The sequence below is a fragment of the Amaranthus tricolor genome, chromosome 6 (genome assembly GCF_026212465.1).
Source record: "Amaranthus tricolor cultivar Red isolate AtriRed21 chromosome 6, ASM2621246v1, whole genome shotgun sequence".
Classification (NCBI taxonomy): Eukaryota; Viridiplantae; Streptophyta; class Magnoliopsida; order Caryophyllales; family Amaranthaceae; genus Amaranthus; species Amaranthus tricolor.
This window is the reverse complement of record NC_080052.1, coordinates 25,640,318-25,655,700: the sequence shown is the minus strand read 5'-3', so window position 1 is coordinate 25,655,700 and position 15,383 is coordinate 25,640,318. Positions and strand designations below refer to the sequence as shown.

Sequence of the window (15,383 nt, the reverse complement as noted above, 5' to 3'; positions counted from 1 at the left end):
CGTCGAGTTTGGTGAGTAGTAGCAGTCCCTCAAAGGGTCTGATCAGACTACTTTTCTTGGAAATAGTTTGAATAAAATTGTTTTGAAATTGTTAATTGTTGAGACAAATTCGTTGTGACTTATTATGATGATATTGTTATATGGGTTAATGGATCGAGCTTACGAGCTGGTCGTTGACAGAGTGGTGGGACATCGTCTCCTGCTCACTGTTTTTGAGGTGAGTTGTCATTCAAATAGCTTCACCCGAGAGCGACATAGCCTTTGAGCTATGGGACACCTCTCAAACTAGACTCTCTGTGCGCACAAAGATCTAGAAAACTAGTGTTGTATTTAAATATTTTATTTTGATTTCATGTTTGCTTTGTTTTGGATTGCTTCTGCTCATTCAATTTCAAATGACTCTCTGTTGTTTTCATCTTTTAGATTGTTTACAGATCGGTATCGGCCGAAAACAATGGGATAGCGGAGGTGATTAGAGTATTCTTGGAAGACATGCTGTATGGTTTCAGAGGTGATTAGAGGTTGTAGAGTCTGTATCGGGTTTTAGTAATTATGTTGACTATTTTGGATTTCTATAGTTAGTTTATGATTACTTTGGGACCTTGGTTTAGATTTTTTTTGGATTTAAGATTAATTGTTACAATTATGTTTTAGACCTCATGACCCTTCCCACGAGTTATGGTTTGAGATTTGAATTCTTTGGGTTAGTAAACCCCGTGATGACCTGTCTTACTTAGTCAATGGTAAATCGGGTTGTTACAAGCCCAATAGAGATGGTCTAATCGTGAGACCGTCTCATTTAAGAATTAGTGATTATAAAACAACAAAAACTAAAAAAGATAAATTAAAATAATAAAACTCTCTCCTTATCAAATCCTACCATATAAGAGTGTTTTGTTAACTTCACAAATAATCGTTATTTACTAAGACTTTTTCGCCTACAGTATGGCATGGTTGCTGCAACCAAGTTCAGCTTGATATTGGCCCAAACATGGTCTAAATTGCTTGGTGATTGGTGAATGGTGATCAATTTTTTTTTTTCAAAATATTGTTCAAACAAATTAAATTTAAAAATATTTATTTTAAAGTCATTTAAAATTTGCACTTTATAGTTTATGTAGGATTTAAAAATAGAACAATTAAATTGTTTCTTATTAAAAAATAAATAAAACTGCTTATAAGTTACAAATATGTTGAAAAGATTGCCTCTAAAGATGACCTACGCCAATAAATGTGAGAACTTGTGTATGAAAATACCTAGATTGCTCAACTATAAGTGCATAATGGTTTTTGGCTTGGGTTAGATAAGTAGGGTTTGATTATAATTTGAGGTGTTTTCTAAGTAAATGCTTCGATGAATGCAACATGAGTAAAAAGTTAAATATTCAATGGGGAGGAGTACATACTTACAACTTACTTGAATTGTTGAGAGTTAAGTTACCTCGTAAATAAAGAGTATCAATTATATCTAGTAAAATGATGTTGGTTAGAGTTATACATCGCAGGATGTATCGGAGTTCTAAGTATAGTACACAACGATGAAAGATTGAAGGCACACATAAGACCATTCAATTCTACACAAACGTAGCCGTCTGTATAACACTATTCTTTCCATCAATGAACACCATTTAGTTCCAAAGCCCCTCCCTCGGCAAAAGGAAAGGGAAAAAAACATACATACGACAAACCCAAGGTAACTCCAGCTCATTCGTTTCATGCCATTCAAGAGAAAATATGAAAATCATCTGGCATGGTAAACAAATACAGACACCGACAAGCAAATACAGACACCGACAAGCACACTTTATCACACGTGGCTACAATAATCTCTTTGTGCGACTTCAGTCAAATGTGGCTGCTTACAGAGGCCGTCCACGTCCCATTGTAAATCCTCTTGTTCCATCAGGCATTCGGGGACCAGGAGGTGGCTTCGAAATCTCCACACTAACAATCCCATGACCTAGCAAAAATTGGAAATAATATTTAGTGTAAAATGAACACGTTTTTTTATACATGATGATTGAGTGGAACTCAGAAACGGGTTATCCACATGTTCACATACCCATTCCATTGCTCCCGTGATATTTACGTCCCTTAGAATGGTTTCGACCCTTCCGCACAATTCTTTCCTTAGATGTGTGTTCCCCATCCTGTTGTAGAAAAGAAAACAAGAAAGCCAATCAGATATCATCCCTATGGGTTGAAAGCCTGAAGCAAATTTAACTTGAAAACAATGCAAGCTACCCCCTTTCAAAAAAATTACAACTTAAATTATGGCATTGACGCCCTATCCCTGTTTTCCCAATATGATATGATAGTGTCCCAAAGAGATCTAAATATAAACTTCACTGCTCTCAGCTACTATATGGATTATTTATTCTATATGATAATTACGGATCAAGCAAATATGCAGCACAGTCAAATATTACTTCCAGTGCTTCCAGGTGAAAGAAAACGAAAGAAAAAAAAATATTACTTGCCTTGTCATCAAGGGAATCATCATGATGCTCAGTTGAATGCTTTTTACCCTCATCTTTTGTCAAAACGGTCACACGAGCATTGCCGCTCTTGTCAGAATCAACTTCTCTCCAGACTTTCCGCCCAAAAGCAGACCCCTGACAGAAAATGAAATTAAAAAATGTTGTTACTAAATATAGAAAGAAAGGGAGGAAGGCATGCATTACTACCTTACAATTTTGAAGAAGTTGAACCCGTAATCCATTTCGCCAGTCCGTTTCATCATTCAAGGTAGCCACCTTAAGAAAGCAGAAGATTACAATAAGACAATTTCATGAAAAGTCAGAATACTATGAAAGGATGTTGCTCACAGCTTTCTCAGCAGCTTCGAGTGTTTCATACTCCACAAGAGCATACACCTGTAGAAGAACATAAAAACGCAATCAATATACAAGACGCAATTCAAAGATTTCCATACTTAAGAGGGCATATCCATCTCTTAAATGCTAACAAGATATAGAACAAAAGCATAAAGGGTAAGAACTTTCTAGCAACTTTCTATTTGTCAATTTTTATGAAAGAAAATATGTATTATTGCTTAGTATGCTTACATTCGAAGTTAAACCGTCTTTTTCATAAAGTAAATCAGACCAACGCCCCAATGGCCCAATCTCTATTAACCGAAGTCGCTTTTATTACAATTGAAAGCCAACTACTAACTGAACAGATTACAGAACCCAATAATAAATTTGAGTTGAACAATCAATGCAAACCCGAATCGAATTGTATTCATACGCAATTCGATCTTCAACCTAGCAAAACTTGACACGGATCGACTCAAAATAAGACCAAAGTTCCACTTTCCAAATGCACATTGGTAGCAGCCTTGGTGAACCAGAGAAGGGAAGTACCCCAGTTTTCCATTCAATGAAAATTAAGGACATCCATGAAGACCAAGACTGAAAAGATAGGCAAGTATCACTTAATCATTGTACATAAACATTCCTCAAAAACCAAAAAATGCCTCACTTGAAAGAAGGCTGCCAACACTAACCAACTCCAAATCTTTTTTGTATAATAACGTATCAATTTGAAGGATTTGGCTTTGGCATTGTTGTTGTGTTGTGCATATTTATATATGATGCAAAACGTTATAACTGATGAATTGCATGCAGAACTTTATAATACTTTTTTTTCAATCAATTAATTGCACATTAAGGACGAGTAAAGGGCTAATTTGCTCAGCTAACTAAACATTAATAAACTTGGCTGCATACATAAAAAGCTAGGGTCTTAAGGAAGAACTTAATAATTAATATAGATTAACTGTGAGAGATATCATATAGTATTGCGATGAGGAGATACCACAAAACTCACTGTTACCTTCAGAAGGATTAGTCAATATCATGAATATTGAAGATCATATCGTCAAATCTTACCTTACTACTGACCACTTTCTTTGTCTTGTTGCTCTTCCCTAAATTCACAGCACCATGAGGGTCATGTATGGATACATTCTTGACACTTCAGAGCCAAATAACACTAAATAAGTTGCAAAGATACACCAACCAGAAAAGGATATTAAATTAAGAGAAACTACCTGCCCACTCGAGCACAAATTTTCTGGATATTCTCTATAGAGTTGTCACCAGGTAGATTTTCTAAAACAACAGTGCGAAGCTGGAGACAAATACTTTAAAATTTCAAATATCAGGCCAAATTAGAAGATGGACATTTCTTATGGATAGAAAATACCTTGGGATCAGTGCCAACATTTATTGGAAGAGGATGCAGACGCTTTACTTTCTTACCATCTGAACTTACAACCTACATTGAATACATTGCGGCTTGAGAAAAATAAAGTTAAGCTGTGAGCTTACAGGCAGTCTACCATAAACTCATTTCATCAGACATTTTCTATTGGTAGGGGAGCGGGGTAGGTGGGATGGGTTCAGAAAAGCATCTTCAAGACATTCAAGTTATTTTGGAAAAGAACAAAACTTACAAGCTGGGAAGACTCTTTGAGGGCAGCCACAATTAAGGAACTGTCTTTGGTAAGCTTTTTCATCTTTCTAAAAGAAGCAATTAATGATATGGATACTGCAAGAAGCATAAATCCTCTGAGTAACTGCAGTTTAAGCATCAAAATCAGCGACTCTTAAGTAAAACAGAATTTGATTACATGCACATTGTAAGGCTTAAACTTCAGTATTGAATAGCTTAGCGGCAGAAAGGTTAGATTGCTTATAACCAGGAAGTGTTTCAAGTTTAACAGCAAAATATTTGAAATCTTAAAAAAGAGGTTTTAGATGTTTTCCTCGCTGAAAAAGCGAATATCTTAGCTGTATCCCAATTTGATAGAAATTGAAGTTAACATGAAAAATACTAATCTCGGGTTTAATTACATGCCCATTGCAAAGCTGCAAATTTCAATATTGAGTGCCCTGTAGCAGAAATGTTTTAATGCTTATAACCAGGATAGAGTTTCAAGTTTGAAAGCAATATGTTTGGATTTTAGACTAAAGTCTAAGAGGATTGCCTCACAAAAGTAGCACGCATCATAAACTACATCCCCAATAAATAACAGTATGACTGAACAATAATGCATCAAAGAAAGGAACAATGTTATCTTAAAAAGCCTAAAAGGACAGCTTCTTTCCAAGTCTGCAGAGAAGATTTATGCATCTTAGAGAATATCTTACCCATACCTATACAGCTGCAGCACCAGCAGAGCCAGTAACAACAACAATTCAAAAGCTTTAAAATCCACAATTAACTAAACAAGTAAACTCGTCTACTTCTTGGATCCTACATAAGGACTAGAGATGAAATCAGATAGCGGTTATTCACAGTTCATTCAGACCTGAAATACCACCCTAGGAGCTCGGCACATCCACAAGTGAATTGGGCGCACACAGAGAAACATCCAGGGTGGTGGCCTGTAACAAGTACCTGCTTAATTTCATCATTTTATCATCTCCATACTTGCAAATTTCTGATTGAGCAACAATTGATTAATCTTTGCTGAAGTGAATTACTAGTTTCTACTTTTAAAAAAAGGGAATTCGGCATCAAGTAAAATGGAGCATCAACATCATATTTAGTGAAGTAACATTGATCACATAACTCTAAATCAAATAAAGTAATGACTGTGGAGAGGTCACAATCAATTTAGATACTTACTGAATCCTTCTTTATCTTTTTTCACTTGTTTCAACAAAAACTTGTCACTGGGCAAGTTTGCATCGCTGAAGTAATACTCTACCTGTAGATATATACCCACCGTTAAGTAAAATGTTACCATTAGCAGCATGTAAATCGGTATAATAAGTGGTTAAATAAAGTTTGATGCAAAAGAAAATAACAACAAAGTTTTTTTCTCCTTCAGTCATCCCATATTAGATCTAACATTTGAGGAGCCACAAATTTTAAACGCCTAATTGTGTGATAACTGATTGTCATTTCATCAAGGACGGAGATAATGGAGCTTTTTATAGTTAATACTGTTGCTGGCCAAAGGAAAAGAGTTATATAAGAATAAGGAAAGGGTCTGTGGGCCAAACAAAAGAAAGAACATCAAAGAATTTAAGCAATCAACTAGCTTCTGAAGTAAGACCATAACAATTAACAGATATACTGTGATCCTCTTCTAACAAACGTTTATCCACGTTAACAGATAAACTCAAATCATAGGATAAACAAGTCATAATAAACAATAAAACGACCATCCTGAAAATAAATTGTTAGAGCTAATGAAGGCAGGAAGTTAACGGAAAGTGTTAGAAAGCAACTAAAACGGGGAATATAAACAACTTTGAGCAAACCACTAATCGTGCTTACAATTTCATCCTCAAAACTCCTTCCCCTGAAAAAAATTACATCTAATTGGAAAAAGAAATTAAAAAAAAATAAAGAAAGAATTATCAACATGAGTACTTAGATTTTTCGTTTTTTGAAAACAAAGAAAGAAAACACAACAACAAAGCCTTAAACTCATCGTGTGAACTTGTGAACAGCTACATGAACCAAAACACATCAAAATTTTGACTCTATCTAATATTAATCTATAACTAATAAAATCAATTTTCATTTTCAAATTTACAAAAGAATGATCATTTCAATCCATTACAATTTACAAACGTTCAACCCTAAGTCAATTAAGTAACCAAAAGGTCCAAAACAAACAATTAAATCCTGAAAATACAAGAAAAAGAAGATCAAGAGTAAGAAATCACCTGCTTAATGATCCTCGCACGAAGATCCTCATCGGAGGAAGCAACGATAGATTGAGGATGGTGATCATCGTCATCAGACGGCGGAGGAGAATGGTGCTCGGAATCTTTCACTGCTGCAGATTCGACAGCTTGAATCACCGGAGAGGGGGAAGGGTCAGCGATTGGGATCTCTTGAGAATCCATGGTTGGTGAAGCGAGAGGGAGGAGAAGAAAAGCAAGAACAAAACCCTTCGCCTGTTTCTTCCCTTTCTGTCTCTCAACTCTAGTGGGGTTCATTCCTGTTCATGATATATATACCCACCACACTGGCGACAGCCTAACTTCGTTGCTTGATTTTCTGGTCTCTTCAATTGCCAAATGCCAAACTAGGTTTCTCTCTTTAGGGTTTAATTGCCTCCATTTTTTGAAAAATGAAAATTGTGTAACTAAAATCTATGTTTAATTCATCTGATTTTTTGATTTAATTGACTTTTACTGATTTTCAATGATTTAAATACTAACGGCCTTTTTGATAGGTGGTATAATAAACGATGGAAATGAGAACGAAAACTAGTGTAATTTTGGTTGAAAAATCTCTTGATTACCTTGATCGTTATGTTTGTCAAACATCACTCATCTCATTTCCTTCATAAAATTCATTTCAATGCAAAATCATCGAGAGAGGTGGTATTAGGTAGTAATGGAAATTTACAGACAAAAAAAAGTTTTTTGTGATCAAAGTTTCGTCATTATGGGAACACAACAAGAAAATAAAGAGTTTTTAGACCCTTGTATTTAGACACTTACAACTGTCTAAAATAAACAGAGTTTTTTGACAGTTTATTTTCCACGGTTAAAAGTGTCTAAAAAAAAGGCTGAAAAAGCGTCTAAAATTCTAAAATCCCAATTCCCACCGTTCTCCCCAACCTAATAGCTCTTCAATCCTAAAAACCCAAAAACCTAATATCCTTGACCCTAAAAACACAAAACAATAACCCTAAAATTCCAAACGCCCGGTTATCGCCGCTGCATCTCCCACTACTATTGCCGTTGCATCTTCCATATTGTCGCCGCTGCATCTCCCATTACTGCCGCCGCCATTCTCAAGGTTTGTTTCATCTTCAAGCTTCTTTTACATGGCTGCCTGATTTTTCTTTTTTTTTTTTAATTTTGTTTCTTTAATTTTTGTGTGTTTGTATCTTTAATTTTTTTAATTTGTTTGTTTGATTTCTGTTTTTTATCTCCATGGTTGCTCTTCTCTTCCATGGCTACTACTCTTTATTTCTTTAATTGGTTTTTTTGATTTTCGTTTTTATCTTTAATTTTCATTATTTCTAAATGTTTCCTGAATTGTTTGTTCTTCACAAAAAATAATTAGAGATTTTGTCAAAATTTGTGTCCTGGAATTGGAAGCAGTGGCTGAATCTTTCCCTTAATAGCATAATCCTGCTTCGGCCAAGAGACAATGCATCCCTGAGAACTCGCGGCTAAATTCTTCTTCATACATCGTTTTTAATAGTCGAAAATATTTTAGGAAAGACGGTATGCACCTGATTGTGGAGCGTCTTACGAATGGATGGATCCATAAGATTAACAAAGAAAAAAAGAACAAGTAGTTATCCGAATTTCACTTCCATTTTTTACATCCAACAAGAGCAAGACTCAAATTATCCAAGACACTAGAATTTGATAGAGGAAATTTGTGAACATAAAGCTTCTCGCAGATCATAAATACATTATACACATAATACATGAAGAATTATGTTTCATCCCACCCATGAAAACTTGGTGATACAAATGATCATATTTGCTAATATAATTGTTCCCACCTCAATATACATGTTACTGTTTAAATCCTATTGCAGAGAAAATATGTTCATGGAAGAGGATGCCCTGGTGAACCAAAGAGTTGTTCAAAGGTGCTTCGTGAATCGTGCTAATAAAGCATTTTGAATATATTAAGATTAAGATTATTGTACTAATACTCCGTGGTAGGAATATCTTTATGTAAACAATCTCTTTTTGGAAGATCATGTACATGATGTTGTAGTTAAACGAGGATATATGGTATATTAAGCTATCCATATACATTTTTGAACATCTATGTAAATTATTTTGGACAAAATTATGATATAATGTTTGGTATTTAAAGATATTTGTTGTTAAGTATTGTGATGAACCTTGAGCGTTAAAAAAATATTGTTATGAGTTTTACTTGAAAAAACTATAATATTATTATATTGTATTGTATTCATAAAAGACAATTAAAAGCGTCTAAAATGTTTACACATGTATCGCCTAAAACGTTTTCAACATATAAAAGCGTCTAAAATCCTTACACATAAAATCGTTTAAAATGATTTCAATGCTTAAAAGCGTCTAAAAAAATAAGCGCTTAAACTTTTTAGGTGGGTAAATTCATTTTTAGCCACCTTTAAGCGCCGACAAAACAATCTTACTTAGAAGAAACAAAGCGTCACGCGTCGAAGATTTGTAATGTTTGGTTTTTAGACGCTTTGCTGACCGTTGAAAATAAAACTTTCAACGCTTATAAGCGTGGAAAAAGACATTGTTTTTCCGTCTAAAAGCTCCGTGTTTTTTTGCATAACTTTTAATGTATTTTACACTATAAATCATTCGCATTATCATCATTAAGTACCACTAACCAAATAGACCGTAAATGTTTTTTACTACTTGTAGCTGTTTCGTACCGACTAAAAATGTTTTTCACTAATCATAACTAAATTAGATTTCTTATAAATTATAATGAGTTGTACTGACTAAAATTGATTTATAATGAGTGTAACTATATTTACTGATTGTATTGTTGATTAGAAATGATTTTTAGTTATTAAAACTGATTTTTATTAATTATTTATTTTTCTAAAGTGAACTAAATACATCAAAGTGTGATAATTAATTAATTAATTTTTTAGAGGATAAAACTTGTGGATAGTACTGCAATCGTCTATATTGCACTACAAATACATACTTCACAACAAAGTAAATGCATCTTGGAGTCAACTGGCACATAGGCGGATTCAGGGTTTGGAGTCCCGGGCATCAATTAATGGATGAAATATTGGCAGAATGTTATTTATAAAATTAACAACTATTTTACCCTTGTTATAATTTTGAACAACATATCATAAAAGGAAATGAAACAAAATAAATCAACTGACCTAATTAAAAAATAAGATAAAATAAACAAAGTAAATGCATCTTGGAGTCAACTGGCACATAGGCGGATTCAGGGTTTGGAGTCCCGGGCATCAATTAATGGATGAAATATTGGCAGAATGTTATTTATAAAATTAACAACTATTTTACCCTTGTTATAATTTTAAACAACATATCATAAAAGGAAATGAAACAAAATAAATCAACTGACCTAATTAGAAAATAAGATAAAATAAACAAATAAATAAGACAAAATTACTAAAATAAAGGAGTGTTTATCATCAAAAGACTTTAGTATTAATTTTACACATTTACTCTTAACAATAGAAAAGTCTATTTAAAATTTTTTTTAGAAAAAAAGCCTAAAAACACGTGACCCTATAGGCTCCAAGGTAGCTTCGCCACTGAACTCACATTGTATGAAATTGTAGACCTATAAAAGCAATCCATTTAACTAAAGCTATATAAAAAAAAAAAAAAAAGATAACTAATTTACCATTTGCACATGAAAAAAATATATAACGGTTAAATAGTAAAAGGTAATAAGAAAACTTTATTAGAGTAATTACTTCATCATTTTAAACATCAAACATTCGAAAAAGCCAGGAAAAAAATTAACAAAAAATTAACAGCATCATCATCTACATTTATAATTGGCTAAATTAATGTGATAGAATTTAATTTACTAACAAATCAACAATCAATTCAACTTGTAGAAAGTCAGCAATTTTTTCTTTTCAATTATCTTGGCGTAGAGCTACAATATCAAGATCACGAACAAAAATGTATTAAAATGTCAAATTATTCGAATTTTTAAAAAATTATTTAATTGTACAATCTAACCTAATTATATGGTTATTTAAATAACTTTTGTAATTTGAATTATAATTGTGTTCAAACATGTTAAATTGATAACTTATGATTATAAAGAGATCACTTAAAATAATTACTTACAATGTTTAAACAATTATGAGATTACTTTAATAATGTAAGTGATAACTTTATTAATGTAAATATTGCGTTTTTGCTTAACCTTGTTAAGATTATGACTCTTGGCAATTTCTTGCAAAATAAACTTTTTAATAGATCAAATTTATTTTATAGTGGTTCATTCGTTTCTATTTGATGTTAGACAGTTTTATTTATTGTTATTCTAAATAATATTTTAATTTGTATCACATTTTTAGACCTAATTAGACTTAATTACCCTAATTTAATAATGATTATAATCGCCTTATATTTTTTATTAACTTTATTTCAACTTTTTATAATGCTTATGATTTTCATATGTTTTTCAGTAATTTTATTTTAATATTTTTTAATATTTGTGGTCCGCATATTGTTTTCCATAAATTTATTTTATATATTTTTTAATATTTGTGATCTTTATTTTTCCAATTAAATTTGTTTTAATAAAATAATATTTCTACTATATAAAAATTCAATTTTTTTGATGTTCGTAAAAATTCAAACATTAAATAATATTGCGAGCATTCATTTAAAATTTCCTAGCCTTTTCACTATATTGAGCGATGATACTTTTTAGAGACAAAATTCCCAATTATTATGTGAAGGGTAATTTAGAAATATAATAAGTACCCAACTTTATGGGTTCGAAAAAGAATCAATGTTCCGCCGAATTAAAAACATTTTAAAAATAGGTTCACACGTGAGGGAGAATTTGTTAGACTAATAACTCACATGCGATCACACATTGAATAATTAGAGAAAAACTGACTAACATATAGAAATATGATTGATAATTAATATTAGGATGAAACTTTATTGGGTTTATGTATAGTCAACTTTCATCTAATACGAGTCTTATTATGTACAAGTATAATAACAAATTTATGAAGATGGAGCGGTAATTAGTATCAAAGTAAAAATTAGGTTAATTTACTCATTTAGTGTGAGTAAAAATTCAAAGGAATGCAAAAGAGTGTTATTAAACATCGGCACCCCTTTTTCATTTTATCGCCACCCCTCCTTCAATGAAATTACAAATTTGCCCGTAGAATTTAAAAAATTACAAAATTGCCACTGGACTTAAAATTTGCTTAACAAATGTAATCACAGTTAATAACACTATTATCACTTTAATCCCGAACATTTTTATCGCAACCCTATATATATTGAATTTTCAGACGCGTTATTGTATGATGTACGAATTCAAACACGGTACAATCTCTTTAAAAACTCTCTAAAAACGTTCTTCGGTTTTAAACAAACTGTTAGTTGTAATCGATTAACTATGGCTAATGAAAGCGACTATGAATCGGATCCGGTACGTTAATTTTTCGATTTGAATCAGTGTAATCTTTTTTTTAAAAAAAAAAAGTCTCAAAAACTAGGAGAATAGACCATGGTTCAGTCGCACAAAACTGGGCGACTGGGCCATGGTTCAGTCGCACAAAACTGGGCGACTGGGCCATGGTTCAGTCGCCCGGTTTGTGCGATTATATTTTTTTATTTTTTTTATTTTTTTTATTTACATTTTTTTTATTTGTTATTATTATTATTAATATTATTTTTTTTCTTCTTCTTATTATTATTAATATTATTATTATAATTATTATTACTGTTATTATTATTATTATTATTATTATTATTATTATTATTATTATTATTATTATTATTATTATTATTATTATTATTATTATTAGTATTATTATTTTTATTAATTTTTGTTATTATTATTATTATTTATATTTTTATTATTAATGTAAGTAATTTAGATTATTTTTATTTCAAATTTACAGGAGTTTGAAAACTTTGGAGACAACGTAGATTACTCCGGTAGTTTTGTTACGGATAGGAAATTTGTTTCCTTAGATGAATTACATAGTTGGGCCGATGCGATAGCAATAACAATTGGTTTTCAATTTACACGTGCTTCTTATAAACAAAAAAAAGGACGTTCTAGAGTTAGTGTGTATTTAAGATGTCACCGCTATGGTAATATTAGGGTGATTTACATATTCTAGATAATATTGTCCGACCTGGTTCTAAAAGTAGAAGTTGCGGGTGTAAATTTTGATTGTAGCAAGTAGTTGTAAACTAGAAGAAAGACCTTGGACGGTGAGGGTGTGTTCTAGTGAAAAAGGAAGACATAACCACCCGTTCTTAGTGTACAGAGATAGACATGTAAGGGCAAATAGGATCAATGTAGATATTCGGGAGCACATACGACAGCTTAGTGCAACCGGAATGCAACCGGCCTTTATTATGAGTTCTATTAGAGAAAATTTTCCAGGTTTTTTTACTAGTATGAATCAAATATATAATGTAAGGCAATCAATAAGGAGAGAAGAGATGAAAGGTAGGACTCCCCTTCAACACTGTCTTTATATGGCCACATAACTTAATTACGTGGTTTGGACAGACTTGGATAGCGAAGGGGAATTGAGCAGATTATTAGTTGCAAATCCTACCTCTATCCAAATGATACGTACGTGGCCGTATGTTGTGTTGCTAGATACAACGTACGAAACGAACAAACAAAAGTGGCCACTATGTGAAGTGATCGGAATGATGCTAACCAATCACAACTTCTTGGTTGCGTTCTGTTTGATGCGAGATGAGGTGTCTGTGTTTTGTAGTCGTGGGTGTTGCAGGGATTGAAAGATATTTTCGGCACAGCTCATACTCCTAGCGTCATTGTAACCGATCGAGACGAAGGTTTATTTGCAGCTATTCGTGACGTCTTCCCAAGTAAAAAGGTTTTGTGATTAATTACCGTCGCTCTATCTAGTGAATATGTCTTAATTACGTTCAATGTTTGGGCGACCCAGCCCCGGTTCATTCGCAGGAAAAACCGCGGCTGGACCCCGGTTCAGTCGCACGTTTTGTGCGACTGAACCGGGGTCCAGCCGCGGTTTTTTCCTGCGATTGAACCGGGGCTGGGTCGCCCAGATTCTTGTGACTCAAATTTTTTATTTTTTTTATATTTTTAAAATAATAAGATTCAAAAATAAATTACTTTGATTATTTGTTTGCGGATTGAACTTCTTAGTTTTTGCTAAAAAAAATTGATTTTGTAAGTTTGTTTTTTGAGTGTGATAAGAAAAGTTTTTAGTGAGATTGTGGTATATATAGGAAATTTTAAATTTAGTGGTAAAATCGTAATTTTTTAAAATTTAAAGGTAAATTTGTAATTTTAATAGGGAGTGACGATAAAATGAAAAAGATGATAAGTATAACGATTGAGATGCAAAATGCAGAAGGAGCAGTTGAGAGCATTTTGGGGGAAAGGACAATGATAGCTGTCAAAAATTATGGAGTAAGAACATCGTGCACTGGCCACTTGACCCAACAAGAATACAAAGTGGGTCCCACTTCTGAAAACACGGAGACTCATAATATTTACATTTAAATATTTAAGTACATTTTCACCGAAAATCAATCTAGTCTAGTGTGGGAACACTTGAACCACCTTTTTCTTTATTCCTCGGCTCGATAAACCCCCAACAATGTCCTTTTCAATTTCACACTTTCTTTGACAATCTATTTTTATTAAGTTATTAATAAACGGTACATAATAATTTTTAAGATTATTTATTATTCAAACTTATTTTATATATTGTGGCTGACGTGATTTTATTTGAATCGTCTAATCGTATACTTTCATAATATTAGCTTTTTATAATTTTTAGATTTATATTATTCAATATATAAATGATTAAAATAACACATTAGATTGCGTGATAAGTCAAGTGTAGCAACTATAATGGAACAGATGAACTATGTATTTTCTGTGTTTCATCATATATTTATTATATTTGTCTTTATGTAATTTAATAGTTATTTTGATTATTTACTTATTAAATTATGTAAATCTAAAAACTATAAAAACTTAATATTATGAAAAGATACGATTAAACAGCTAGTCTCTCAAGAGACCATCTCTTTGAGAGACTTATTTCAAGTCGAGCCTATTGAAGATTAATATCTACTTATTTTATTCTTAATGCATACTTATGTTTATCCTTAATGCTTACTTACCGTATTCTTAATGCCTACTTTAAATATCTTTGTCTACTTATATCATCTTTAATGCCTATTTACAATATTTTTAAAAATATATAATAGGTCAGCCCAATTAGAAATAATCTCTCACTAGAATTTGTGACGATTAAATGATTTAAACAAAATTTCACTTTAATTTTTTTTTAACTTACATATTCACTGTAATATGAAGTACTTCTTAAAATAATCTTAAATGATGAATAGTACCAATAACCATAAGGTAACAAGTATTTCAAAATGTAGGAAGTAATATGATTTATTAAGTGATCACTTATTAATTTAAAATGACCATTTAGAGAATTCAGTTAATTATATAGGTCATTTCATGGTAAAACGGTCTTATAAAAGATCAACTATTTCAATTTAAATTCAAACTTTTGGAGCAAACTCAAAAGGACATATCAATACTTTCTTATTAAATATTCAGTTTGTTGAAGTTAATTGATATAAATATTTGTAAATAACATGTAGATTAAAAAGTTAAATATAGAATGTATGAATAAA

At 31.9% G+C, this 15,383-nt stretch overlaps 1 protein-coding gene across 1 annotated transcript; it reads right to left on the bottom strand.

Annotated features, from left to right (window-relative positions):
* Window positions 1–1,572: 1,572 nt before the first annotated feature.
* On the bottom strand, window positions 1,573–7,140 carry LOC130814487 (la-related protein 6A). The gene is made up of 11 exons (XM_057680568.1): window positions 6,693–7,140; window positions 5,641–5,722; window positions 4,463–4,557; window positions 4,213–4,284; window positions 4,058–4,137; window positions 3,897–3,981; window positions 2,829–2,876; window positions 2,688–2,756; window positions 2,481–2,615; window positions 2,063–2,150; window positions 1,573–1,960 (listed from the first exon to the last, which is right to left on the bottom strand). Exons 1-11 carry the CDS (start codon window positions 6,966–6,968, stop codon window positions 1,860–1,862), a joined length of 1,131 nt encoding a protein of 376 aa, XP_057536551.1. The 5' UTR covers window positions 6,969–7,140; the 3' UTR covers window positions 1,573–1,859.
* Window positions 7,141–15,383: the final 8,243 nt, after the last annotated feature.

Excerpts from the sequence above, each read along its gene's own strand:
- LOC130814487 (XM_057680568.1), bottom strand. The coding sequence starts at position 6,968 with ATGAACCCCACTAGAGTTGAGAGACAGAAAGGGAAGAAACAGGCGAAG. Across the intron at positions 4,558-5,640 it reads AAAAGATAAAGAAGGATTCA|TATCCATATCATTAATTGCT; the intron begins GTAAGTATCTAA and ends TGCTTCTTGCAG. Across the intron at positions 4,138-4,212 it reads ATGTTGGCACTGATCCCAAG|CTTCGCACTGTTGTTTTAGA; the intron begins GTATTTTCTATC and ends ATTTGTCTCCAG.